Source organism: Phaethon lepturus, unplaced genomic scaffold (assembly GCF_000687285.1).
Source record: "Phaethon lepturus isolate BGI_N335 unplaced genomic scaffold, ASM68728v1 scaffold7321, whole genome shotgun sequence".
NCBI lineage: Eukaryota > Metazoa > Chordata > Aves > Phaethontiformes > Phaethontidae > Phaethon > Phaethon lepturus.
Genome location: NW_010516881.1, coordinates 21,189 through 46,577, shown reverse-complemented (window position 1 = coordinate 46,577; position 25,389 = coordinate 21,189). Strand labels below are relative to the sequence as shown.

Here is a 25,389-nt window from a genome sequence, read left to right as displayed (position 1 = left end):
TGGGCACAACCCTTAAGTGTGAGTTACTCTTGGTTTTGGTAAGCTGTTGTTGCCATAATAAAAACAGAGTTTGGAAAAACAAACACCTTGCTGGTGGAGATTTGGTATGGGCTCACCAGCTAGAAGGAGTATGATTGTGAAATAGTTTGCAAGACTCTGCTGAGCTGTGTCTCTGAAGGTTCCAGAGGGTTTCTGGTTCTTTGACTTGTTCTGCTTTCGATCAGATAAAGCCATCAACGTGTTTTGGTTTTGTTTGTCTTCACAGGCGCTGGCAGCCAATGCTGGGACAGGGTTTGCGGTGGCAGAGCCTCAAATTGCCATGTTTTGTGGGAAGCTAAATATGCATGTGAATATCCAGACTGGGAAATGGGAACCTGACACTTCGGGGACCAAGAGCTGCTTTGGAAAAAAGGAAGAGATTCTGCAGTACTGCCAGGAGGTGAGTTTTTCTGTGTGATCCTGAATCTTCACTCCTGCTAAGGAATTGGATTCCAATTTAGCCGCTCAGTGGCAAATTAACCCTGCAGGAGACTAACTTGCGTTTGACTAGCTCAGTTTCCTGAACCGTCTTGCTGTGTTACTGCCCAGGAAGGGCAGGGTGGACGCTGCAGTGGGGTTTAGGAGCTACCTCTGATTTAGATCAGCTTACACTGCCACAGAAGGTCCTTGGACTGTAAGTCAGAGAGGTATGTGTGTCTGCCTTTGCAGGGATTTCTCCAAATGTTCTGCCTCTGAGCCAGTTAACCAGCCTCTGCTCCGTGTCTCTGCAAAATGGAACCTGTCACCTATTCTAATTAGGATGTGGCTGTGTTGTGGTGAGGTGTTCAGATCAGCCAGAATATCGGAAAAATAACTGTCATCAAAACGTTGACGGTATTTTTAGGCTCCTCATGCTTCGTTGTACAAAACATAATCTTCTTTCAGTGTGCTCCAGATACACTGTAGCACATCAGCCTTGATAAGTGTCTTTAATTGCTCCTCTGAGGTGATAGGCACCTAAAGTACCACAAGGAATGGGTTTAGGGTTTTTTTTGTTTGTTTGGTTTTGGTTTGTTTTTTTTTAATGGGAAAGTGATAGAGCACACCGTGTCTGGACTGGAAAATGTTTAAAACTGTTTTACAAGGCTGATATCACCGGGGCTACATTTGTTTCACGTAGCGGAAGCCTAAATATAAGTCAGTGTCTGGAGCCGAGAACTCAAGCGGGACATAGGGATCCTATTAATACATCAGAAGTGGAGCAGTAAGGAAACCTGAGGAGGTGGGTGCATATTAGCTTGACAAGTGACGAGGGAGTCTGAAGATGTTGCTAAACCCTGTTTGTCGGTGATTGCCCTCTTCCAGAGGGTATCGCGCTGCACCAGACGGAATAGAACAGATAAATACTTCGCCTTCACTACCATGCAAAGCCAAACAGCTCAGCTTAGTGCCGATGAAGGCACTTGCCCCTGACCTGGCTTTCCTCTGCCACAAAGAAGCGATGACACATTCCATTTCTCAAACCTTGTGTGACAAACGGCTGGGGGCTTTTTTATTTCTTGAGCTGTTGTAAGCTTGATCCAGAAGGGAATGTGTGTCCGTGTGCAAATTTGACCTTGTTTTTGTGTAGATAATCGGCCTCACTACTGCTGTTCAGGAGCCGCTTTGCACATTCTTTGTCCTTTCTGGAGAGCAACCTACCTCTGTATCTTGTTAAACAGATGTATCCAGACCTTCAGATTACGAATGTGGTGGAAGCCAATCAACCTGTCAGCATCGACAGCTGGTGCAAGAGAGGGAAGAAACAGTGCAAGGAGCACACTCATATTGTCGTGCCCTACAAGTGCCTGGGTGAGTGCGTGGTACGATGTGTTTGTACGTTCTTGTAGGAGGAGCACAGAACTGCCTCCCGGCTTCTTTCAGAGAGGACAACTGAGTTTACAGGGCTTCTCTCGTATCGGGTTGCCATTTCCACGTCCAGCTTCCGCTTAAACGTTTTTACTTCCACAAGATGGAAGTCTGCTTTTCTCGAACAGATCGACAGCTTGATAACAGCTGTGGCGGAATAGTGGTGCCTGGCGTGAAAAAGAAATCCCCGTTCTCTCTGCAACTGTGATAAAAACCTGAAGGCTATTGTATTTGAGTATCACAAAGACATTGGGATTTAATACTCTGATCCTATTTTTGTGGACCTTTAATATTTTGTTGCCTTGGAGACTTAAATGCTCTGTGTGTTCAGGCTTCCTGCCTTGGTCTTGGCAAGAGATCTCTATTCTATTTCGATGACTATATTTAAACTTCGCTGTTTCAAAGAGGCCCTGCTTCTTGCAGCTGTATCCCATGTCCCCACTATGAACTGCAAAAGAATATGAGAGAAACTCTGATGGATTTCATAGTGCTTTCCAGAATCTATCCACCTGCTTGAATCAGGCAACATGTTTAGCTTGTTTACCTTGCGGCTTTTTGACCTCAAGGTTGTGCCTGACACTGTGCTGCACTGCATGTGTTCTCAGCAGTGAGCTTAGTCTCAGCTGGCTGAATCTCTTCTCAGTTATCCAGTGGAAAAGACTAGTTTTGCAAGAAGTCTTGTGCGATCTTGGAGAGTCTGATTGCTGGGAGCATTCAGCGGGAACCAGTTTTCATAATTTCTAGCTGTATCTCGGATTCGTATGTGGTTTGACATAGGAGAACACAAGCAAAGCTGCAGAACCGTGTGGGTACTTGGTCCTATATGTAATACCTTCCCCTAGACAATCAGAAAGCACTTCATAAAAAATGAAATTTGGCGTGGACACGTCCTGGGAGAAAGATGCTTGTCTTGCTAGATATGGAAATTCAGGTTTGAGAAGCACTCAAACGCAGCTGATTGTACTGGGAACTTCGAATGGAAATAAGGATGAAAGCACAATCTCTGGATTTATAAGGAGTCATCTCTTTTAGACATAATCCTTCCCCCAAGCCTATTCTCCATCTGAAAAATAAGCAGATTGTAGTGAGACTGCCCTAAAATTTGATAAGCATTAAACTATCTGTTAAAGTTTTTAATAAGTGTCTTTGACAGTGTTCGTGACTTGCGCAGCCCGGCCTGCAAGGCAGCTTTGGTTTTCAGATTGGAGTTGCGAGTCAGTAGCCCATATGGGTATGAAATACCTTCTGGTTGTCTTTAGCAGCCCACACATTGCTTGTTGTAAATGGATGATGTGTTTCTCTGGGATGCATGTGACTTTTTGATTATAGTTGGCCTATGTGGGGTTTTTTCCCCCCGTTCCTGCTTGTGTCTTCCTTGCTACATCAATGCACAGACTGTCTTGAGGTAGGATGTTGCTGTCACACCATCTCTAACCCTCTCCTGCCTCCCCCCACCAATGAAAGCCCTTTTGTATTTCAAAGGTGAAGAGAGGGGAAGAGGAGAACCCATTAGCACTCTTCACTGAACTGTAAAATAAAGGTAACAATAGGATGATGGGAGCAGGGCTGAGCCTGGTGAGGTGTGAAAAGACAAACTGCTGACAGTTCTGGCTAAGCTGCTAGGTGGCATGGAAGCACCTCTCATGCCTGCTCTGATCTGAAAAGGCAGAGAACTCTTCTTTTTTTGACAGCATGAATGAGGAAGGTGTCCATTAATGCGTAGCCTATAAGGGTTTTCCAGTTCCTAGGTGAATTGGGAGAACCTTCCATGTGTTTTACGCGGCGGTGCTAGGATTCAGTGTTTTTCAAAATAGTTGTTTAATGGCTGCTGTTTGTTGATGAATATCGTGTCTGATCAGTTTGAGTCTTCTGCCTTCAGTCCCCAGAACCACTGTGTCTTGATTTGAAAGTTTGGCCAGTTTTAGCTTTCTTATCAGACGCATTTAAGCCTCTCGTGAGAGGGAAGGGGGAAAGATGAACAACTCAAAATTCTAACTGGCCTGTTTTGAGATGAGAAAATGGGGAAAATATCATTTCTCAGTTGTGTCTATTAGTTTAAAATTTGACTAATTGGAAAAGCATGATGAATGCTAGGTTGATTTCATTATCTTGCAATTGCCGTCAGATAATCTGCCCCTAAGTGCCACTTAACCTGTGTATAGGATGTAGGAGAAGCATCCGTAAGCCTTTGGTATCGACACTAAGGGGCTGCAAAAAAATTGGTCATGCAAAATACTAAAATTTATTTTGAGAAGATAGTGTTGAAGATTGGTTGGAGAAATAATTCTGCTCCCTGAGACTCGATGAGAAAAGGCCTTTGACTTAAAAATCTCTTCTCCGATTTTAAGAAGTGATTCCTAAAGCTGCCGGTCATGTGTGCAAGGTATGTTGGTCTGAAACATTTGGACTGAAGAACTTTTCCTGGTCTTCTCAGAGTATCTCAATGTCTCTTTATTTTAAGATTACTGGATGTGGCATTTAAATCTGCAAGAAAGAAAGAAAAAAATCTCAACTTTGAGAAAATTTCACACTTTGGATTCCAGTGGCAGTGTTTGTTAGGACTTCTGGGCTAAGAACAGAAGTAACGCTTGTGTAGTTCTGATACTTGCTTCACATGTGTTGGTACCGAACTGAGTTGTGGTGGAAATTTAGGTTAAATAGCTTGTAAGTCTAGCTACTGCGGAGTCTATAGAGCAGACTGATTTTCTCTCTCTCTCTCTCTCTCAAAACTTCATCATGCTGGTGAGGTTGTGGTTATCTAAATGTTGGGGTGCAGTGTATTTGCTGACTCTGGTTGTACTCTGTTTTTTGGGCTGTATAGTTTTTATTTTTCCAGTCCCCTGTGTTTTGGGTAGGACTGTCCCAGTCAGGGAATGTGCTACAGTTGGTCCTAAATTAAACCATCTGGAAACAAAACAAAACAAAACCAAACAAGACTTGCTTAGATACCCAGATATTGAAAGCGTAGATAACACTTGCGGCATATAAAAATTTCCAGGCTGTTACAGCACCAGACAGCATGAACTAGCTTTGCTATGATGCAGCTCATTTAGAAATTAGTGATTAAGTAGTTTGAAAACTTCCGTATGCCGATGCAATCTTTTCAAAGGTTTGCGTGAGATCTCTTCGGTCAATCCCGTCTGCTCCACGAACGACGGTTTATTAACTTGCGCTGTAACCTTTGCCTTCAGTTCAGCCCTAGGGTTTGCGTAACGTTTCAGCGATCGGCCCCTACTCCTGTTTTTACCTTGGGAAATCTGAGGCTCTGCTTTTCTGTAAATTTGCAGAGATAGCTGCTGAAATGACCTGTCCCGGTTAAGGATATGGCAAACTTTTAAGGCGTTTGCAGCGAAGTGTACTTTGGGGGGAGTTCTGATGTTGGCTTTGTTTTCTGTTGGAAATGGGACATGTGAGAACCGTGGATGTTTTCTTGTTTTTCAGTGGGTGAGTTTGTAAGCGATGTCCTGCTGGTTCCAGAGAAGTGCCGATTCTTCCACAAGGAGCGCATGGATGTGTGTGAAAGCCATCAGCACTGGCACACTGTAGCAAAAGAGGTAATTGAGCTGCAGGGGCAGGAATATTTATTCTGGATCTGTCCACTTGGAAGCTTCTAGTATTGGAGTACAACCGTGTTTATCTCTGGGGTCTGCTATTCCCATGTTGCAGTCTACGGACTGAAGCAGAGCTCAGTGGGGAAAAATTACGAGTACTCGAGTCACTTAACCTAACAGAGTTATTCTTCACTTCTTCAAAGCTGTCCGAAGTGTCTTGCCCAAGATCATACTGTAGGGTGGAGCTAGGAATTGAAATGGGGTCTTTAGGTTATTGCCATTTGCCAATGGCTCACCCGTCTTTCCAGGGTAGAGAGCTACACTGGTCATAGGATGTTTCCTCTTCTGCTTGCACGTTTTGCCTAAATGTACCTGCTGCTGCTGGGGATTTGGTTGGGAGTGCTTGTTTGGGGACAATCCGAGTTTCATTGCGACCGATTAGTGGAGGTTTTACATAAGAGATGGATTATGTTCTCAGAATAAATCTAGCCCATGGGATGCTTTTTTTATCTGAATGGCAAAAATGTTGCAAAGTCGCTGCACGCCCAGTTGAACCGGGGGCAGGTAATAAAAGCAAGATCATGGACTAAATGTACATGTTTTCCATTTTGAGGAAATTGGCAATTGTAGAAACAGCAGCACAGTGATTAGTTGTGGTGATGCTAGTAAAGATGAGGTTAAGGATGCACCAGCTCAACTTCCCATTTCTTTAAATTCCCAGGAGCAAAAGCCCATCTAAATAAAGCTGTGCTAGAGGAACCACCTTTTAGTTGAGGATCAACTTGTTAAAGTCGAGCAAATTTAAAAATCACTTGCTTCCAACATAGCTGGAGAACTTTTCAAGAAATATTTGGCTCATTTTACATCCGTGCTGTAGCAAAGTGAAGCACGAAAGCGTTCTGTTGTACATAATAAAGCCTGTCTGTCTTCATTTTTTTTTCTGGGGCACCACAAAACCATGTGTTTCCTTAGCTTAAGAGAAGTGTATAGACAAAACATCTAATCGCAGTTTGCATTTGGCTTTTTCTTGAATTATCTGATTGATTTTCATCTACAGCATGTTAAAATAATCTTGACGCAAAGTCCATTTGCGTGATTATTCACTTACTCCAATGTAAAGTTTAATAGATAAAGTTTAATGAAATGGCCAAACAACAGAAAAGCAAACAACAGTTCTGCTTCTTTCAAGTGCTCTCTCCCTTGAGTTGACACAAAACGTCTATAGTTACTTTTCCTGAACTTAGCCAGGCTGCCAGATCAGCGGTTGTTAGGGGCTGGGGGATGTTTGATACGTTAACACCAGCAAGCACCACATGGCTCTGAACCTGAGACTTTTCTGGGGGTTTTGCTGAAGCTACAAGTCTCAAATCTATTTTCCTTTGATGTTGAGACTTAGGTCATATGGTGCTGTTGTCTTTTTGCTGTAAAATTTAGGTCGTTGGTAGCATCCTTGGGATCTGTGATGGGCACACTTCTAGCTTTATGCAAAGCAAGAGCATGATGCTAAACTGACATAAACGGGCTCCTCTTTCAGGCCTGCCTGACAGAAGGGATGATCCTGCACAGTTACGGCATGCTGCTGCCCTGCGGAGTAGACCAGTTCCATGGAACAGAATATGTATGTTGTCCTCAGACAAAGGTTGTGGATGAGGCTCTGTCCAAGGAGGAAGAGGATGAAGACGAGGATGAGGACTATGACCTCTATAAAAGGTAGGGCTCTTACTGGCATACATGTTAACAGCTCTGTATGGGAAGTTGCTGTTTGTGAATATTTCGCATAGCACCTCCCTGGTGGTGAGGACTGAGAGGAGAATTTCTGTGTTTTTGAGTTTCCCAAAGGAGTGTCCTGAGCCTGAAAAAGCCTTTGAGAAGGACAAATGACTTTGCAGTGCTTTTATTACTGGAGGAGCTAAACATCCCCCCTCCCTTCATCCTTAGCCAGTCAAAAAGGCTGTCTGATTGCTACAGTAGGTACCTCTCCCGAATATGGTAGACTTTCAGACTTACTGAAAAGAAGCTGATGAGAAAATGCAAGGAAACCCCACTAAGCCAGAGGCATGGAGAAGCTCTGCCTGCAATAGCAGGTGTGTCTGTAATGAGGGAGGTCCCATTTGCTGCCGTTGCTGGGCCGATCAATAGTCGGTACATTTAATTTTCCCCTCTCTTGTGTTTCTAGAGCAAATGAAAAGAGAATCATCATACTGGTACCTCAAAGGTTGGCTGCAAAGTGATTAGCCTTAACTTTACCCCCTAACTTAACTGTATCCCTTCAGTGAGTTCCCTACAGAGGCAGGTGTAGAAGACTTCACAGGAACAGCTGTGGAGGAAGATGAGGATGAAGAAGATGAAGGGGAAGAGGAGGAGGACGTGGTGGAAGACCGTGACTACTATTACGATAGCTACAAAGCTGACGATTACAATGAAGAGACCCCCACAGAGCCTAGCAACGACAAGGCTGTTTCCGAAAAAGAAGTCAGCAGCGATATGAAATGTAAGACGCATTCTAGCCTACAGGCCTCTTGCTTCCTCGAGAGCGTTCTTGTTGGCTGTCAGTTGGTGATGGGTTCTTGATCAAGTCGATAAATGCCACTTGGAAGTTTTATTTGCTAGATAAGTTAGCAAACAGAGGAAAGCTGATGATGCTTATGTTTCAAGTGTTGAAATTAACTCTCTAGAGCATGGGCCATATGTTTCCAGATAAACAGCAGTTCAGCTGGCAGAAAGCCCAGCGTTTGGCACATCGAACGAGCACCTCCGTGAAGGTGCGGTGTTGAGTCGGAAAACCAGATCTGCGTAGGCTAATTTGGAAAAACCTTGGAGGCGTTTGGGGTACGCTCAGAATTTAAAATCATAGTTTTGGGTGATTACTTCGGATGTGGTGTTTTATACCAGTTTACGAAAAGGAAGCTAAAAGCGGTGGGCTCTGCAGAGGCGGCATGAAGGGGCCATCTGGCCATTTAAGGCTGAGGAAGATACTTAGTGCTGCCTTAATAGCCTTTGCATAAACCCTTCTCTTTCAGGAAAGAAAGTCAGCCAACACAATTGGCCCACTTTTATTACATGAGTCATATATACTTATTGCAGTAGTAATAGATACTAGACTTGCAGTAGCTTTTGTTAAGTGGTCGGTGCCATTGCAGAGGGCATCTGCTGATCGCGTGGTGCCTCAGCGTTATATGATGTCCTATACTTTGCATGTAGAAGTGTCTGCAGAGGAGGGAGGAGGGGAGAGGGAATGAAATTCAATTAGCTACAGATCACTGAATCATTGCCAGTAGTTCTTCCATCTTTTTGGTAAAATGCCAGCATGCTGCAGATAATTTTACTTGCTGAAACAAGGCTTAGCTCATATGTGTACAGGACTGTCTTACAGATCTGCAGGTGTTGAAATAGAATTGGAACAATACCATTGGGGTTTTGGGGGTGCACAGTCTTTTTTTCCCCAAAGTATCATGAACAGTTCACAGAATCACAGAATCATTAAGGTTGGAAAAGACCTCTAAGGTCATCAAGTCCAACCGTCAACCCAACACCGCCATGCCCACTAAACCACGTCCCCAAGTGCCACGTCTGCATGTTTTTTGAACACCTCCAGTGATGGTGACTCCACCGTCTCCTTGGGCAGCCTGTTCCAATGTTTGACCACTCTCTCAGTAAAGAATTTTTTCCTAAAATCAAATCTAAACCTCCCCTGGCGCAACTTGCTAACTTACAAACCGTATCTGTTCTCTTGCCTCAAAATAACGCAGCTGCTTATATGGCCCGCTTATTGTGAAGCAGTCCGCGTGCCGTGGCTACCTGGAGTTTCAATATTTAGCATATAGATTGTTTCAAAACTTAAAAACCTACTGGCTGAGATTGCCATGGCGATCACGTTCCTTTTGCTTAGCCTGCCTTTTCACTTGCTCTTATACCTCAGATGTGAAGTGTCTGTCCAGGCTGAGTGCAGCGGAACAGGGCATCTTTGGATGCTTTAAGCAGCCCTGATGGGTTTTCCTTCCCTCACGTTGGTTTTATACGGTGGGACACCGGATAAAACTCTACCACTGGGACAACCTGAGGCATAACACTGTGGCATCAGCAAAATAGATCCTTGCTGTTTCAGACTCTAGCTAAGGAGAAGATGCTCTTGCAGATGAGAGCTCCGTGTGGAGACAGCTGCTGGGGTAGCTTGCTGCTGCACGTCCACTCCAAAGCACCACGTGCGGGCACTTCTCTGAATAGCCCTGGCAAGCTTTGTGATGGTCGCTTTTGCAATGTTAAAAATCCCCCCAAAACTGATAGAAACCCTTTGGTTGGGGAAGTAGCCATGCTGAGGCCAGCGCCAGTGCCCCAGGAGGAGGTGTGAACTAGAGCCACCGCTGCTTCGTGTAAGTCGCTCGGCGAGGCCTGTGCTCCTCACTAGCTCATGTTCTAACCCATCTCCACACAGCTGTCTGCTCCCAGGAGGCGATGACAGGGCCCTGCCGGGCTGTGATGCCTCGTTGGTACTTCGACCCTAACAAGAGAAAATGCACTCGCTTTATATATGGAGGCTGCGGAGGCAACAGGAACAATTTTGAGTCAGAGGAGTATTGTATGGCTGTGTGTAAAAAGATGAGTAAGTCCTGCCTCCCACTGGCCCTTTTGCAGCTAGCCACTGTCTGTCTGGCGTTTGGTGTCTCCTCCTCCTTGCCTCGGTCAAGAGAGGATACGTGTGTAGCTCATCCTTTTGGTTCCGGTGTCCGCAGCAGTTCTGTCTGTCCTTTTCCAGCAGTCTCCTCTTGTCTCCGCTTCTCTAGGTCCTTAGGCTGAACTTTCCTGGGGAAAGTGGCTCTCGACGTATGCTGTCTGTGCTCACCGTTGGCTTGCAGCTCTTGCTAAGGGCTTAGTTGTCCTCTTCCAGATCCATCCCAGGGACCGGGGGCTGCCTCTAACCTTATGTGAAAACACGTAGCTTGTCTGTTTGCGTAACCGGCTTTTTTCCCCAAACACATGGAAGGAAGCGCTTGCTTTTCCCCGTTGTGTTACCATGCGTATGTTTGACCAGTCGGTCCTGAAAAACAGGCTGGTACTCGCCATTCTCCTGGTTGTAGGTTCTTTCTTGCTGTTGTATTTTGGGAAAGTATCAGAGAAGTAGTATAGAATTCAGATTCCCCCTTTCAGCTTGGTTTGAAATATGACTCGTGATTCAGTCCCTGCATTTTTGAGAGCTTGAGGTTTTTGGCACCAATTTCAACTGGATTTTATGTCAGATGATAAAACTACCAAAACCATTTTAACCTCCTTATTAATCTTATTGTTGAACTCCAGTACTTCCACTTCAGCTACCATTAAAGCCTTTTGAAAGGCTTTTTGTGTTATCTGGGGCTTGGCAGTCTGACTATACAGCCATAATCCTGTTTACAAAATGGGCTTCATGCAAGTGCTTTAGATTGGGCTGATCTAACTGAAGTGGTGAAATAAAAGATGCGGATGTCAGGAGCTTTCTGTACAAAAGTTTGTCCTGTTACAGAGGTATTTGGGGCTGGAAAGAGAGTTCCCTGTGTCCAAGCCTGGTTCAGGTATGCCGGAATACAGTACTGATCTGCTGTTGTCGTCCCATGCATGCAACAATTTTTTCTCTTTCTTCACTCTTCCTTCCCTAGTTAGAGTAAAGGTTCATGGATTCAGGTGCATGCTAAACTGCAAGGTAGATTTTTTTTTTTTCCTGAAGTGTGCTGTCTTTCAATGATGTGTTGGAGGTTTTTTCCTACTCAAATTACTGAAATGGTTGAAAAGTTGCCTTAACTTTCCCTTTCTGCCCTCCCTCTGCTAAAGGGCAGCAACGGAGTGCATCATGTTTGCCATAGATCCTTTCAGAAAGGGCTCTGGGCTGTGTAGTCTCTAAAGCTGTAGCACAGAAACTTGATTCAGCATTTCCTGAACTGCAGTATACGGAGTACAGAGCCCCTGTTGTGGATTTTGCAGATGCTTGAAATTGTCGGTTCTGAAATTGTATTTCTCCCCTTGTTGGATTTGAATGTCTTAAAGATATAAACAGTCCAGTTTATTGGACGAGTCAATTTGTCACACTGAGCATCCTTCTGTTGCTGTCTTGTCTAATATCATTGCCCATTAGTCCTGCACGGTGTGTCTGGTAGGGAAGGTAGGTTTGAAGTGTAAAATATTGGGTAGCGTTTTGTGCAGATTTATTGTCAAGCTCCCTAATCATATTAAGGATGTCTGGAGCCAGCTTGTCAGTGAACAGCTAATGCACAAAATGTCGTTTAAACTATCCAAAGCCAATGTGAAAGGGAAGAGAAAACAAGTTCTTTATTTTGCAATCCAAGTCATTCTGTTGCCGGAGCTGAATAATGCTCGTTTTGGGGCTAATGAGAAGACCGAACAGGTGCCGGTTGCCGCAGTGCATTACTGCGTTGTTGGGATGATGTAACTAACTGATGTTGTGCAGTAAATTGGCAGCTTAAAGATACCAAAATGGACTCCTGGTAGGTGGCAGTTCAGTAAACTCAGCCTGCCAGATTGTTAATTATGCAGGCGTGGAGATCCTCTCCCTACCTGTCCTTTGCAATCCAGGATCACAGTTTTCTGAGCCTCCGCTTATCCTTACCCTCTCTTTGCAGTGCCAACTGATGATGTGGATGTCTACTTTGAAACCCCAGCCGATGACAACGAGCACGCCCGCTTCCAGAAGGCGAAGGAGCAGCTAGAGGTCAGACACCACAACCGCATGGACCGGGTAAGCATCTAGCGATAGTCTTTTGTGCTGCCGTGCATAGTTGCTGCCTGTGTTTTTCTGGACAAGTTGATGGTGAGTTGACTTCCTTTCCAGTTGCCAGCCTTCTGTGTGTCTCTTGCACCATGACCACACCGTGGCAGTTAGATTTTCATGTCTTCAGTGTGTTGGGAGGGAAGAATCATGCTTGGCTTGCTGCTCAGAGGGCTTAAGTGCTAGATTTAAACCCGACAGCAGCCCTTTTGTGCCTTCAAAACCTGGCCGGGCTGTACAGGGATCTGCCCGTGAAGGCAGATTAGTCCGCGAAGACATAAATGTGTGTCTTGTTGATGTGTTTGTTCCTTTTCTCATCCAGGTGAAAAAGGAATGGGAGGAAGCAGAACACCAAGCTGTAAATCTCCCCAAGGCAGAAAGACAGACTCTCATTCAGGTAAGAGTTGAAGGACCCAAGAAGAAAGTTTGGCCTTCGTCTTCTCAATAAACTAAATGAGAGACACTAATACTGAAAGCCAAAAGACAACTGAGAGGGACCAACAGCTTTCCTGTTCTGTCAACAGCTGCCTTCTGCAGGAGATTTGACTCAATCGTGTGCTTTGTCCTTAGAGCTGGAGATGATCCCATACTGTGCCATGTCCTTTCCTAAGCCCAATAGTAGGAAGCTATCTCACCCCTCGAGCGTAGCGACAGCAGAGCCAAATTGTAACTTCAGACCTTTGGCCTGTTTTGCACTAACCAGTGGCCTCACAGCCCAGTTCGGTTGGCCTTGACTCTCTGGACACACATTTCCTGTTTGGGCAGACTCAGTTGAAAACCACTTAGGCAGCAGATAAAGCTGGTTTGCTGCCAAAATGCCAGTCTTGTGCCTTATGAGGAGAGTTCAGTTAAGTTAATCAGGGATATTCTCAGTTAGGGGCAGGCTCTTCTGGCAGTGACAGCTATATGAAGTTCCCCCAAACAATACACAGCTAAATTACTGACTGCAGCTTTTAAGCCCACTTTGGATTTTATCCTGGAACACAGTTTCTTTCTACATTTTTTAACGTAGGCCACTGTAAATATGTGCAAGTCCAAAAGAATTTTTCATCGTCTCTGTTTGAAACATAACAATGCTTAATGGCCTTTTCTGGTTCGTTTGGAGATGTGGGTTATGACCTTTCTAACAGAATATATAGAGATTTGAGTCGAAGGCACGCTGATGAAGAATCCCTTATGCAACACCTTTGTAGACTTTTGCCAATTTGTATTAATGGCTCTAGGCTGACGGGATCTATCCTGTTTCCATATTGCAAGGTCAAGGGAAAGCGTTAATATTGTGCCACTCGTTCAGCACAGCCCGGATCTCCCAGCTCCAACGTGATGGTTATCTGCAAGGCCATGAGCCCTCTTCAGACCTTTGAAATGGGTCGTGAAGGAAGTTTGGAAGGCTAATGGTCATGATTGAATTTGCAAAGGTGAAATCTGCATCAACATTTCTTTGCGCCCTTCTCTCCTACCGTAGCGCCTAGGACATGCAGTGTGATGGGCTCCGTTTGTTCTAAGGAGTGATGTGAATAGGTGACCGTGATGCGTACAGCGTGTTTCATGCAGGCTGCTTTCTTTGGTCCAGCACTTCCAGGCAATGGTTAAATCTCTGGAGAAAGAGGCAGCAAGCGAGAAGCAGCAGCTCGTGGAAACTCACCTGGCTCGTGTGGAAGCCATGTTGAATGATCGCCGCCGGACTGCTCTGGAGAACTACCTGGCTGCCCTGCAGGCTGACCCGCCGCGGGTGAGCTGCTTTGCAATGAATTTTTACAGCAGGGTAGCCCTGGGGTAGGGGTGGAAGGTGGGAACGGCTTGGTGAGAAGACTGCCTGTGACCTGCCGGGGCAGAAGGTGGGAATAGGTTCCCAGTAAAGCTTTCTCCATCGTGGCAGTTTGTGCCCAAGGCCGAGCAGTGGGTCTCCTAATTGACTCACTTTCCTTTCTGCCTGGTTTAAAAAACCTCCACTTTGTTTAGTGTTCAGAAGGCATAGTGTTCTGAGTTAAGCAGACTTAATTTAAAAAGAAAATATCTGAGAGGTTAGCGCAGGTGATTGATCTGTCCAGTAACAAAGCAGGCTCACAGCTGAAGTGCTGTATTTCAGCTGTGAATTTTATTTGAACCGAATGGACTTGAACTCTTTCCTCTCCTCAAATCCTGCAGCCCCACCGCATCCTGCAAGCTCTGAAGCGCTACGTTCGTGCTGAGAACAAGGACCGTCTGCACACCATCCGCCATTACCAGCATGTCCTGGCAGTTGACCCAGAAAAGGCTGCACAGATGAAATCTCAGGTAAAAGAATGTCTCTATCAAGGGAGGCATTGTTACCCAGCCCTGGCTGTCGGAGACTCTAGAAGGCGTGCGTCGATCCCTCACGCTAATTTTCTGGGTACTATAGCAACTTCTCATCCTTGTACAGAGATCTCCCGTTCTGTATGCACATTGCCTGTCACCGGGTGCGCTGTCTGAACCATTTTCCTTGGTACTTGGCTTGGTGTTAAAAGTTGGAACTCTGGTTTTAGCCGTGAATATTGTTGGTCACAAGGACGAGTCTAGGGGTTTAGAACTAGTTGGGTATCGTTTTTGTGTTTCCCTTTGTCAAGCACCCACAAAATTACGCACTGGGGACTCGGTCATCCTTGAACAGGCTTCCTCCCTTCTTTCAAGACATCGTGTCTATGTGTTCCTCTCGATAGGCTTGCTCTTTGCGACGCCTGTGTTTCTTTGGTTTGTGGGAATTTTCTTGTGCCTCTGCAGAGTTACTGCCTTGTTTCCAAAGCGTAATACGTAACCCTTGCCCAGCACTTGATCATCATTCTTAGCTTTATTAGAAAGTCTTTTTTGGTGAGTTTCTTTTGTGCTGTTGCGATATATTTTACTCCTGAGCAGCCAGAAAGTCATTTTCCTTCTGCTGGATAGTGTATGTGAATATGCTGCTTCAAGTGGGCATCAAGCCTGGCCAATGTTGCAGATATTGCACAAATCTTTTGAATTATGTCCTGATCATTGTTTTTACAACTCACTTTTAAAATGGAGAAAGATGTACTGCAAAGCCTAACTCAAGATTCAAATGAAGAATGGCCTGTTAACACTGAAAGGTCTGTTCATAAGGGTTCAGAGAAGAGTGACTGTCCAGTCGCAGCTTTAGGAATGTAATCTGTGTTTTATCAGTCCCAGTTTGTGGCTGGTCTGGTGCTTTGAAATGTCTTTGCATTCTGTAATGCATGAAAGATAGGCAAGAACAGCAAAGAAGAGAGACGATGCGGTGGAGCATGTTCAGTGCTGCCGAATGGAAATAAATAGGTGCTGAAGAAAAAAAAAAAAGCTGTATAAACAGTAGATGGAAATACTGTGGTTTAAGGGTAAGACTGGGACTACAGTCTGTTACTGTCACCTCTGGTGAGGTGTAGAGCAGTGCTGCAGTGATTTTTTTTTTTTTTTTTTTTTTTTTTTCTGGAAGTCGTACTAGGAGGTGCCTGGTCCCATGGGTTTCACGTGCTAGCGGCGTACCTTCAACTCTTGTCTCCCTGATTCTTGCCGCTTTGCTGAGCTGCGCATCCTCAAAGACTGGTAGCGATTGTGGTATTTACAAGCTGACGTTTGGCTTGTGATGCGGCATATGTGATAGCGTTTTCAGAGACAGCTTAGCATATCAAGCACAGTCCACCCTGACCCTTTGTTCTGATGCTGCCAAAGCCCAAGCCTCCACACAAAGCTGTGTGAACTGTATTCTTAAGCTAAAACCTAAACAGTGCTTAATTCATTCTGAAGGCTGCAGTGTCAACAAATCGACATGCAAGGGATGTGGGTGGTACGGTTCAATTTCCATTCGCTTTACTTTTCAGATGCACTTTAAGCTCCTCAATCGATTCACTTGATTGACAAGCTGCCACATGTAAAATTAAATTGCTTTCATCCTTGCTCTTAAAGGTCAGGTACACATCAGACTGTAAAACAGGTCCATTCAACTCCTTAGCTTTTTCCAACGTTTGGCCGTCCATATATAAATGCTTTTCGTGGTCTGCGTGATCCCTGATTGTGCAGCACCCTCTTCAGGTCAGGCTTGGCTTCACCAGTGACTTTAATGCGCTAGGGAAGAGCGATTTGAGGCTGCGTAGAGTTTGGATTTATTTCTCAAACGGAGGGAGAACGCTGTTGCCAGTGGGTGGGTGTAGCAGGTGTAAGACAAATGTAATGCCACCGTTGTTCTGAAAGGCCCCTTTGTTCTGCAACCAGAGTTGATAGATAATATTGTCTGCTCCCTTTGCCTGTATCTTTTCTAGCAGTCAGGAATGATAATCCATTTAAGAAAGCACTTGCTTGTAGCTGGAAAAGAATTATGACCGTATCTGGCATATGGGAAATATGTCAGTGTTCCCAGCGGAGAGCTGGTTACAGCAAGAGTCAGCTGAATCCTCTCGCTCGCCCCCAGCCTTTCCCAAAATACTGAGGGAGCCATGTACAAACGGCCGGTTCCAGTGAAGCATGACGTGTTAGATAGCATCGGTCAGAGAACTGGACTAGATGGACCTGTGTCCCATTCTGTTGTCTGTCGCAGCAGATCCACCAGTAGTAGATATTTTATTAAACCAGTGAAGTAAGTAATTAAGTGACTGACAGTCCTTGCCTACTCCAACACACTCTTGTGCTTTTGCAGGTGATGACACATCTCCATGTGATTGAGGAGCGGATGAATCAAAGTTTGTCTCTGCTCTACAAGGTGCCATATGTGGCTGAAGAAATCCAGGATGAGATCGGTGAGTGTCTCTGTGTGCCAGCTCCTGTGCCACTGTGTTAGACTATGAGCTTTTACATCAAGTGAAGTGGGCTCCAGAAAGACTGCTAGCTCCTTTGAGGGGCTGCCCTCAACAACAAGCACGTGGGCTTAGGCTTAGGTTTAAGTACCGCAGGGCAGATATTCTCTGGGTTTTGCAATGCAGCCAGTCAGAATAGTTTGTCCCTAAGAATTTTCACTGTCCGTTTAAAAAAAAAGTCAGCAACATTCAAGGAGAGCAAAGCTGTCTCTCAAAGGGAAATGAAGAAGCTCCGTAAAAATAAGCAGATGCTTCCCGGCTTTGTAGGGGTTTAATCCCATCTTGCCAAAACCACTTGCCACATCAAACATCTTGGCCCTTATTTGCATGTATTTCTAGCCAACGCCTTTAGTGAGAATTCCAGATGAGACTTCAGAGCGTGCAAGATAAGATAACCTGGCAGCCCCGAACTGTGTTCCCCTGCAGCCTTGCCTCAGCTAGGTTCAAACCATCTGCCCCTTTCTGTTCCTGCCAGGCTTCATGCAGTTTGTGTAATATTTCCTCCTATTCCTTTCAGATGAGCTGCTTCAGGAGCAACGTGCAGACATGGATCAGTTCACATCCTCCATTTCTGAATCCCAAGTGGATGTCAGAGTGAGCTCTGAGGAGAGCGAAGAAATTCCCCTGGAGGGCAAACCTTTCCGTCCGTTCCAGGTGAAAACCTTCCCAGCCTTGCCTGAAAGCGAAGGTATGTGGAGCTGAAGATTGCGCTCACTGGCTTTACAGAACGCAGGCGCTTTTTCTCAGCTGATAGGCTCAGCTGGGTGGAAGAAAAAGCTCCATCCCTTTGGGTGACTTAGGAGTAAAGCGGTCGCCCCAGCAGAACCCCTCAAACTCTCCACTGGAAAGAGACAGTGCCGCTAGTAATTTGTGTTGAGCTCCTGTCTTGATTTTTCCCATTATCCTCTGTGCAAAATTGTTTTACCTCTTTCTGTTTTTGCAGGGAGTGTTAAACTTTTACTGTGTGGGTTGACTCTGGAATTAATATTCAGTCTTTAACCAAAGTGCTTTCATGTCATGTTAAGTCTTTGTGCCCTGACCTGCTGAAGGACTGCTGGGATTCTCCTTGGTTTTTTTTAAATTTGTATCGGTATTTTTTGTATCGTCGGGTGTTGACAGCTGGTGTGTGCGTATTTATTTTAAAAATGCTTGAAGAGAGCTCTGAGCTTAAAGAAAGCTGTAGACTGAAAGCTTTTCCCAGGGTCTGAGTCAGAAATCATGCGCAAGCCTTTTTTCCTTTCTCTCTTAATCTCCTTTCTCTGCTATTTTTGTTTTTGTTTTCCCTCCTGCTAGATCCTCAGCCGGATTTGTACCATCCAATGAAAAAAGGTTGGTTCTAAGCTACTCCCTCACAGTGCTTTCGATCACTCTCCTACCTTCTCAGTGTGTTTGCTAGCTTCATTTTAGTTTCATACTCACCTTTATTTTCATTTCCCCGCTCTCATTTAGACCAGTAACTTTCGATGTTGCTTGTTTAGGCCTAGTGTTAAAGAAGCGAGCTAGTCGGGGCATCTCATTGACTGTGTGTGTTCCTCTCTGGTGGGCTCGCAGGTGTCTCGGAGTGTACGGAGTAGCTTCTTTGCTCTCAAGAAACATGGGCCTAGCAGTCTGTCTGCAACCGTGCAGTACTTTGCATCTCTTCATGTGCACTCATGTTCGACACTTCTCAAAATAACCCTTGCAGTGCTGATGGTAAATAGCCTAGAGGCTCTTCTGCCTGCTGTGGAACCTGTCCTTACAGCCCGATGACAGCACTAAACTAGGAATGAGAGTGCTGCAGCAGACGTAGGCAATGTTTCCCGGCTAAATGTCCTCATAGATGTTATAGAGTGCAGCCGGTCTGGGACAGATGAACTGGGAGATTCCTTCTTTGTGTTTGTGGTCTCCCCGGCATCGCCTTTTCACACGTAGCATCTCTCCGTACTAGCAAAGTCCTGTGTGATCATCCATTTCTCCTTTAGCTCATTATTAATTCTGTGGTAACTCGGTGCTGGGCTCAAAAAGCGCTGCCTGGGCTCTGAAAGCGGCATAGAAATACTGGCATTAAATTAAATCCTCTGTTAGCCATACAATCTCAGGTAAAGATCAGGCCTGGCTGATCTGCTACCACAGATGTAGTTCCTGCAGCAGAAATGGAAGGCTAATTCTTCAAATGCTCTTGCAGAGCAGTGGTACATGTGCTATGTGTGAGGAGTAAACCCAGCATTTTAATTTGCCTTTGGTTCCAAATATATTGTGCAGAATTTGAAAGGAGAGCGAAGGATTTTGCTAACAACCATTTAATATGAACACAAATAGTCGTGTAACATGATGGAGGCCAGGTAGCTTGAAACTGTTCTCATTATCAGCGTTTCTGTACAAATATAAGTCACCTTCATCCCTCTTGTAGAACAGCGTGCAGCTAATTCAGTGTACTGACTGCTCTGGAAAGAATGGGGACAGCCTTTAGTTTGAATTTTTTTTTTTTTTTTAATGCCTCCGCCCTCCGGACAACTGTTTTGTTGACTTAAAGGTGACAAGTATAGGCTGGTTCTCCCCTTTGGGGTACGTGGAAGAGTTTCTGATGATCTGGGGGCAAAGATTACATCCTGCCTTTGCTCCTTCTCTCCCTTCCCTTTTCTTTGAATTTCACGAAGGCTGCTAGGGAGTTTTTTGGGGGCGTTTTATGTGTGTGTGTGGTTGGGTCTTTTTTCCCTGGGAAGTATATAATCTAAACTGTGCCTTTGAGCTCCATAGAACTGGGTGTGTTATTTGGTACAGCACTGTGTGACAGATAGCAAAGCTCAGTGCAGCAGCTGAACTCTCAGCCCTGGAGACTATGCTGCGTTGGCTCCTGAGAACTGAAGGCCAAAAGCTGACACAGTAGTTCTCTAAAAACGGCTTGTGGCTAGTCTCTCCAGAAAATCCCAATCATTGACTTTCACAATAACTTGACCTGCTTCGACAGCCCTGAGAAGTCCGACTGGCAGTCTTGGCCGTGCTTGGAATCTGATTGCTCTCTCCGAAGAACCGTGTAGGAAAAGGGGATGCGCTGAAACCCAGGATGCTTCTTTTGGGAGGAGTTGGAGCGAAATGTTGATTTCCTTGGCGTTTTCAGGCAGTAAAAGCTTGTCTCTGTAAAAACGTGCCTTGAAGCCAACTAGCCTTGCCTTGCATCTCATCAAAGAACACGCTGCCCGTTTCAGCAGTGGCTGACATAATGTCTTGGGCAACCTGCAAGCTCAGCAGCTTGTGGAGAGGCGTATGCAGTCACCGGCAAAGCATTAAGTGCTGTAGTAATAATTCCCCCACCTCATGCTCCTCGTCGGAGAGACCCCACTGTAGGTTTGAGGCTTTGCTCTCCTGCTTTTGCATTAGGTGTTGCGAAGGCCATTACGTTGTCCCTTCTGAAAATGGAAAACCGGTGTTCTCCTGACTTGCTGCATTCTGTTAGGTCTGAGTATCTTGCATCAGATTCTTCTGTTATTGATCTGATCTATTTATAAATGCTTCAGATCAAAAGGGTTTATGCAGAGCAGCTGCCTTCTGTTAATTGATATTCTTCTCTTGAGCCTATGCTAGTTTCAGCCCAGAGGCGGGCGAGTGATGTCCTGGTACAAAGGCTGGTGTAGTTCTTTGCTCCTCCCCAGCCCTGGGATTTATTGTTTCTGGGCTCGTGCCAGAGAACAGGACGGCAGCTCATTACAGAGCCACGCTGGGTGACCTTGAAATTCTCATTCCCGAGGCGCTTGCCAATACGCTTGATTTCAAAAGAATGGGCGATGCTGAGCGCGCAGTTGAAAGCGTTCCCTGTGCGCTGGCTCTCCGCGGAGAGGAAATGCGTACCTTGCGTCACGGGGGTCACCGTGAGGTGGGGGCGAGCCGGGGTGGCGTTTGCAGAAAGGAACTACGCGCCCACAATTTGTGTTACGTGTTGCCTTGGACCTTCTCTAACAGCAGCACTTCAACAGTACGGTAGTTCTGGATTTGCACTTCAGCCTGGTTTCGGTGAGTCTTGTCTGCTGCTCTCATTGCCACCTCATTTCCCCACATTAACAGACACCCTCCCCCCCCACTTGTCACTGTAGCGTAGTTTATAAGCTCCCTTTCTGACACAACAGCATGAAGACAGATTAATAATCAGCGGTCCACGCGGTTAAACACACTAGCCATGGGAGCTCTACAAAGAGTAGGTAACCCTTCCTAAATGTCACGGAGGACTGACTAACCTGCCTTGCTCTTTTGGTGCAGGTTCTGCCATGACGGAGTTGGATGGGCTGATTGGCGCTGAAGAAAAAGTGATTAACAGCAAAAACAAAGTGGATGAAAATGTGGTGAGCCCTCCACCTGTATTTTGTAAAGCAAAGCCTGCCGTGGACCACTAATTAATAGCAGTAGCTTATTTCCATGTCCCCTTGCTGCTTAGGGAATGTCGGTGTATTCATTATCCATATGGTGTGGGGGAGTCAGTTTTCTGACTATTGTAGGCTCTTAATACTGATTAGCATCAGAAGGGTGGGAGGGTGAGGGAAGGAGAGGGATCTAGATCTTCGGCGGTCTGAGCCGGAGAACTGTCTCATTTAGTAACTGCTTTCCCAAGCAGAGACCCTTTGATATGCCTTTGTTTTAGCTACGTAGCTCGCTAGCTGAATGCACTGAATGCTACTGCGTTCCATCCGTCCTCCCAGCTATTTTTCATGGCAAGAAAGGCCTCACCCTCTTCCGAAAGTGAGCGACCCAGTAGATACTAGCTCTATCTACAGTGTAAAGAATTCACTAGGTTATAGCGGCAGCTGCCTTGCCTCAGTTCCCTAGGTTTAACAAAAAAAAAAAAAAAAGGCTTTTGAGGGTTTCTGCTGTGTCCAAGGCTAGGACCTAGTTTTTCTTCTGGGTCTTCAGTTTGAGGTAGTCTGGACGTCGAAATGGTTGCAGTGCTAACTCAGGTGGTTTTAAAAGCTGCAGAATGTCCCACGCCGCTGAGGGCAGGGGAAAGACGGTAGGTGGTCCTGAGCTTTTGCCAGGATTCCTTCAAGGTCTCTTGTCTGCCTTCGTATTCCTTCTTCCACCTGTTTTTTTGTATGGTTCCTTTCATAAAACGCTTTTGTGACTGTTTTTAGGTAATTGATGAAACTCTTGACGTGAAGGAAATGATTTTCAATGCGGAGCGTGTTGGTGGGCTGGTGGACGAGCCGGTACGTATGTGGCTGCCAAGTCCAGCGATGGGCAAATTCCTAAATTTATGTTTTTGTGCTCCTGCGTGTTAACTAAATTTGGGGTTTGGTGCCTTGACACTGCTCTGGGAGGTCATGCGGAGTGTAACACGGTGGGGCCTTCCTGCATAAAGATGTAAACGGTAAACACACGTTTTAGCTAAACACCCGACTCTCTGGTTGCAGAAGTGTTTTGCGGGATAGGAGAGCGGTCAGCGCCTGTCCAGGAATCCCTAAGCGGGGAGACAACTTTGTGTTCATTATCCTTTTGGTGAAGTATTTAGAGGTGAAATGCTTAGACTCTCTGGTGTAATCAGTCACGTCTTGGTAGCGGAGATGGTTGAAGACGTTATTGGTGGCCACCTTTTAGGTTTGTGTTTAGCAGTGCATCTTCCTCTACCTGCTCCATTGTTTTCTTCCCTCCAGGATAATGACAACTCCCTTCGCGATGACTTCAGTTTCAGCAGCAGCGCCCTTATTGGTCTGTTGGTGATTGCTGTTGCCATAGCTACTGTTATAGTCATCAGCTTGGTGATGCTGAGGAAGAGGCAGTATGGGACCATCAGCCATGGAATTGTGGAGGTGAGAAACCTATGCTGACTATTTTCATCCGTAACCCAGGATGAAAATAGTTGGCGTTGAATCACATGTTGTGTGTACGGGGGCGAAGATGGCAGTAGCTGCCAAGCCATCCGCGGCTCTACTCCTAGCTAGATGGCTCTTAAATCTGTAGGCGCTGACATCTTTGCCGCTTATTTATCAGTATGCAGGTATCGGTCAATGGCGTGCCGTGCTGGGACCTGTCACTTGACAGTTGTACTCGCTTATCACAAGGAATTCAATTAGGCTTCCCTGTCTGGCTCAGGATAGGATTTAGCAGTAAATGAGCTTTTCGGGTGATACCTTTAGCAGGGCAGTAAGTCAGTCAATCTATAGCTATTTGTCCTCCCAACTAATGCAACAACTATTAAGACGGCGTGATTGGCTGAACGCTGAGAAGCGGCGTTCCTTCTTGTTCCTCCTGCTCCCAATGTGCACATTTCTAATGACCACTTAATGGAGTCTGGAGAAAGCTGCTTTTCCCCTTTGCCCAACCAAGGCATGAAATTATAACGACCTCTTTAATGGGAGAAGCGGGTCCCAAATTTGTAACCTTAGTTAACTTCTTAGAGGTGGGTGGAGAACATGCCCAAAGAGGCAGGGGCAGGCAGGAGGCGGCAGCACCCGAACGAGGAGCTCTGCGGAGCACGGGTTTTTTTCTGGCTTGCCTCTCTTCCCGTGTGCTGCTTGCCACGGTATTTATCCAGCGTTTGTCCGTCTGCTCTTGTTACTATGAAATAAGGCTCGCAAGTACCTCCTTTGACCAGTAACCGTCTGGCCTTTCTAAAGGTTGACCCGATGCTTACCCCAGAAGAGCGGCATCTGAGCAAGATGCAAAACCATGGCTACGAGAACCCCACTTACAAATACCTGGAGCAGATGCAGATATAAGAGAGATGAAGATACAACAGCCCTGACCGGGAAAGGAGCAGGGCAGAGGGCCAAAGGGGTCCAGCGTTTTGGATCAACTACTGACCAACAGTTGCTTTGAGGGGACTTCATCTTACATTCAGAACTCCTGGATCATTAAGACTATAATTACTACTGTAGAGTTGCAATTTCCATTCTTTTAAATGGGTGAAGAAATGATAATATAACAATATGATATCTAAATCTCCTTAAACGGGAAAAATGGATCTATTGCAGATATTTGACTGAGATGTAGTTTTCTTTTTTTTTTAAACAATCTCAAAAATACCAGTTCCGTTGTACTGTTGTCTGATACAAGCTCTATATATATAAAATGGGAAATGTTGATTTTTATTTCTGATAGACCACCTGTATATTGAGGGTCATTTGTACCAGCCCAGCCCACCGTGTAAAAAGGAGACAGTTGTGGCTCTTCAGTCATTTTGGCTTTTATATATAAAGCAGTATTCTTTTTTCCTTCTTTTTTTTTTTTTTTTTAAATTAATTTCGCTGGGAGTTGCAAAGAGATTAATTTAGGGACAGGAACTATGACAGCATAAGCAAGGAAGCAATTGGGAATGGTAACTAACAAAAATCCTTAGAAAAAAAGAAAAAGGAAAAAAAAAAAAAGCCCCATCCTCATATGCCAGTGATGTGCACCCTGCTGCTTAGCAGCTCGGGCTCTAGGAATCGAGACTCCCTGGAGGCAAGGAGTTAAAAGGCTTCTAGCATCTCTGTTTATAGTTTTCTAGTGGAATGTTAGAGCATGGTTTGTGCATACTGGGGTCTGCACATTCCCCTGCCGGATTCAGTTCTGCTCTAGAGTTGGAAGTTCCTGGTATTGAATTTAAATCCTCCATTCTGAACCAGTTTCCTTCAGTACTCACCTGGCATTAACAGCCCCCTCTCGCTACTACTTTCTCATTTTCCCCAGCTCTCCTGCCTCACCAACGTGGTAAGTGGTTAAGAGATGCGGGTTTTTTGAGCCTTCGCATCTCTCTTTCGGTGATGTTGGGCCATAGGCACGGCTTTGGGTGTTTGCCCAGACATGACAAATCACTGCAATAATCAGTACCTTGGGAGCTGATGAACGTGGAGTTTGCTTTAACTGGGGAGGGAAGAGAGGGGCAAGTTGGGAAAGGGATACTGCCTGCTTTAAGGGAAATTGGATGCATAGGCCGCAAGAAGAACAAAAGGGGTATTGTTCCGCTCACCATCATGTCTTTGTAATGCTTGTATAGTTGGTGTTAATGCTCACGGCTTTTTTAAATCTGGAGGTTCTGGTAACCTGTGGTGTATTTTTTCTATTTTCCCTGTGACTTTATTTTTTTCTTCCCCTTCCGTGTCTCTTCCCACTATGCACAGATTTACCTGCAAACTCCTTAGTGTGGTCTGTGGGGAATGTACAAAGTTTAAACACATCAATAAACACTTTAACTTCCAGATCGTTTCTTCTCTTTATTCACGGGCTTGCTTACGTTTCTCTCTCCTCCCACCGTGTCCTCGCCAAACCCGCGGAGACCTTCCCCTCTGCTTTGGCGAGGAGGAACGCGCTGGTATTGAGAACGCGGGGCCGTGCCCAGCGTCTCTTGCGGTATTTCCAGATCCCGCCGACCTTTGCGGAGAGGAGGAGGCGCGATGCTAAACGCGACGCCCGGGACTCCTGAATACCGCGACGTCCTCACGCTGGAGCGCAGGTCGGT

The 25,389-nt window shown here is 45.6% G+C and overlaps 1 protein-coding gene across 4 annotated transcripts; it reads left to right on the top strand.

Annotated features, from left to right (window-relative positions):
- Window positions 1-268: 268 nt before the first annotated feature.
- On the top strand, window positions 269-25,129 carry APLP2 (amyloid beta (A4) precursor-like protein 2). Of its 4 annotated transcripts, XM_010296198.1 has the most exons (19): window positions 272-439; window positions 1,701-1,830; window positions 5,329-5,441; window positions 6,973-7,148; window positions 7,712-7,929; window positions 9,871-10,038; window positions 10,918-10,925; window positions 11,365-11,371; window positions 12,044-12,159; window positions 12,512-12,586; window positions 13,763-13,921; window positions 14,338-14,466; window positions 16,832-16,931; window positions 17,506-17,676; window positions 18,282-18,317; window positions 21,219-21,301; window positions 22,085-22,159; window positions 22,604-22,759; window positions 23,567-25,129. In XM_010296198.1, the coding sequence occupies exons 1-19, from the start codon at window positions 320-322 to the stop codon at window positions 23,666-23,668; spliced, it is 2,142 nt and encodes a 713-aa protein (XP_010294500.1). In that variant the 5' UTR covers window positions 272-319; the 3' UTR covers window positions 23,669-25,129. The 4 variants fall into 4 exon arrangements, with proteins under 4 accessions (XP_010294501.1, XP_010294500.1, XP_010294502.1 ...); XM_010296200.1 differs by lacking the exon at window positions 18,282-18,317; XM_010296199.1 differs by lacking the exons at window positions 10,918-10,925; window positions 11,365-11,371 and having other exon boundaries at window positions 269-439.
- Window positions 25,130-25,389: the final 260 nt, after the last annotated feature.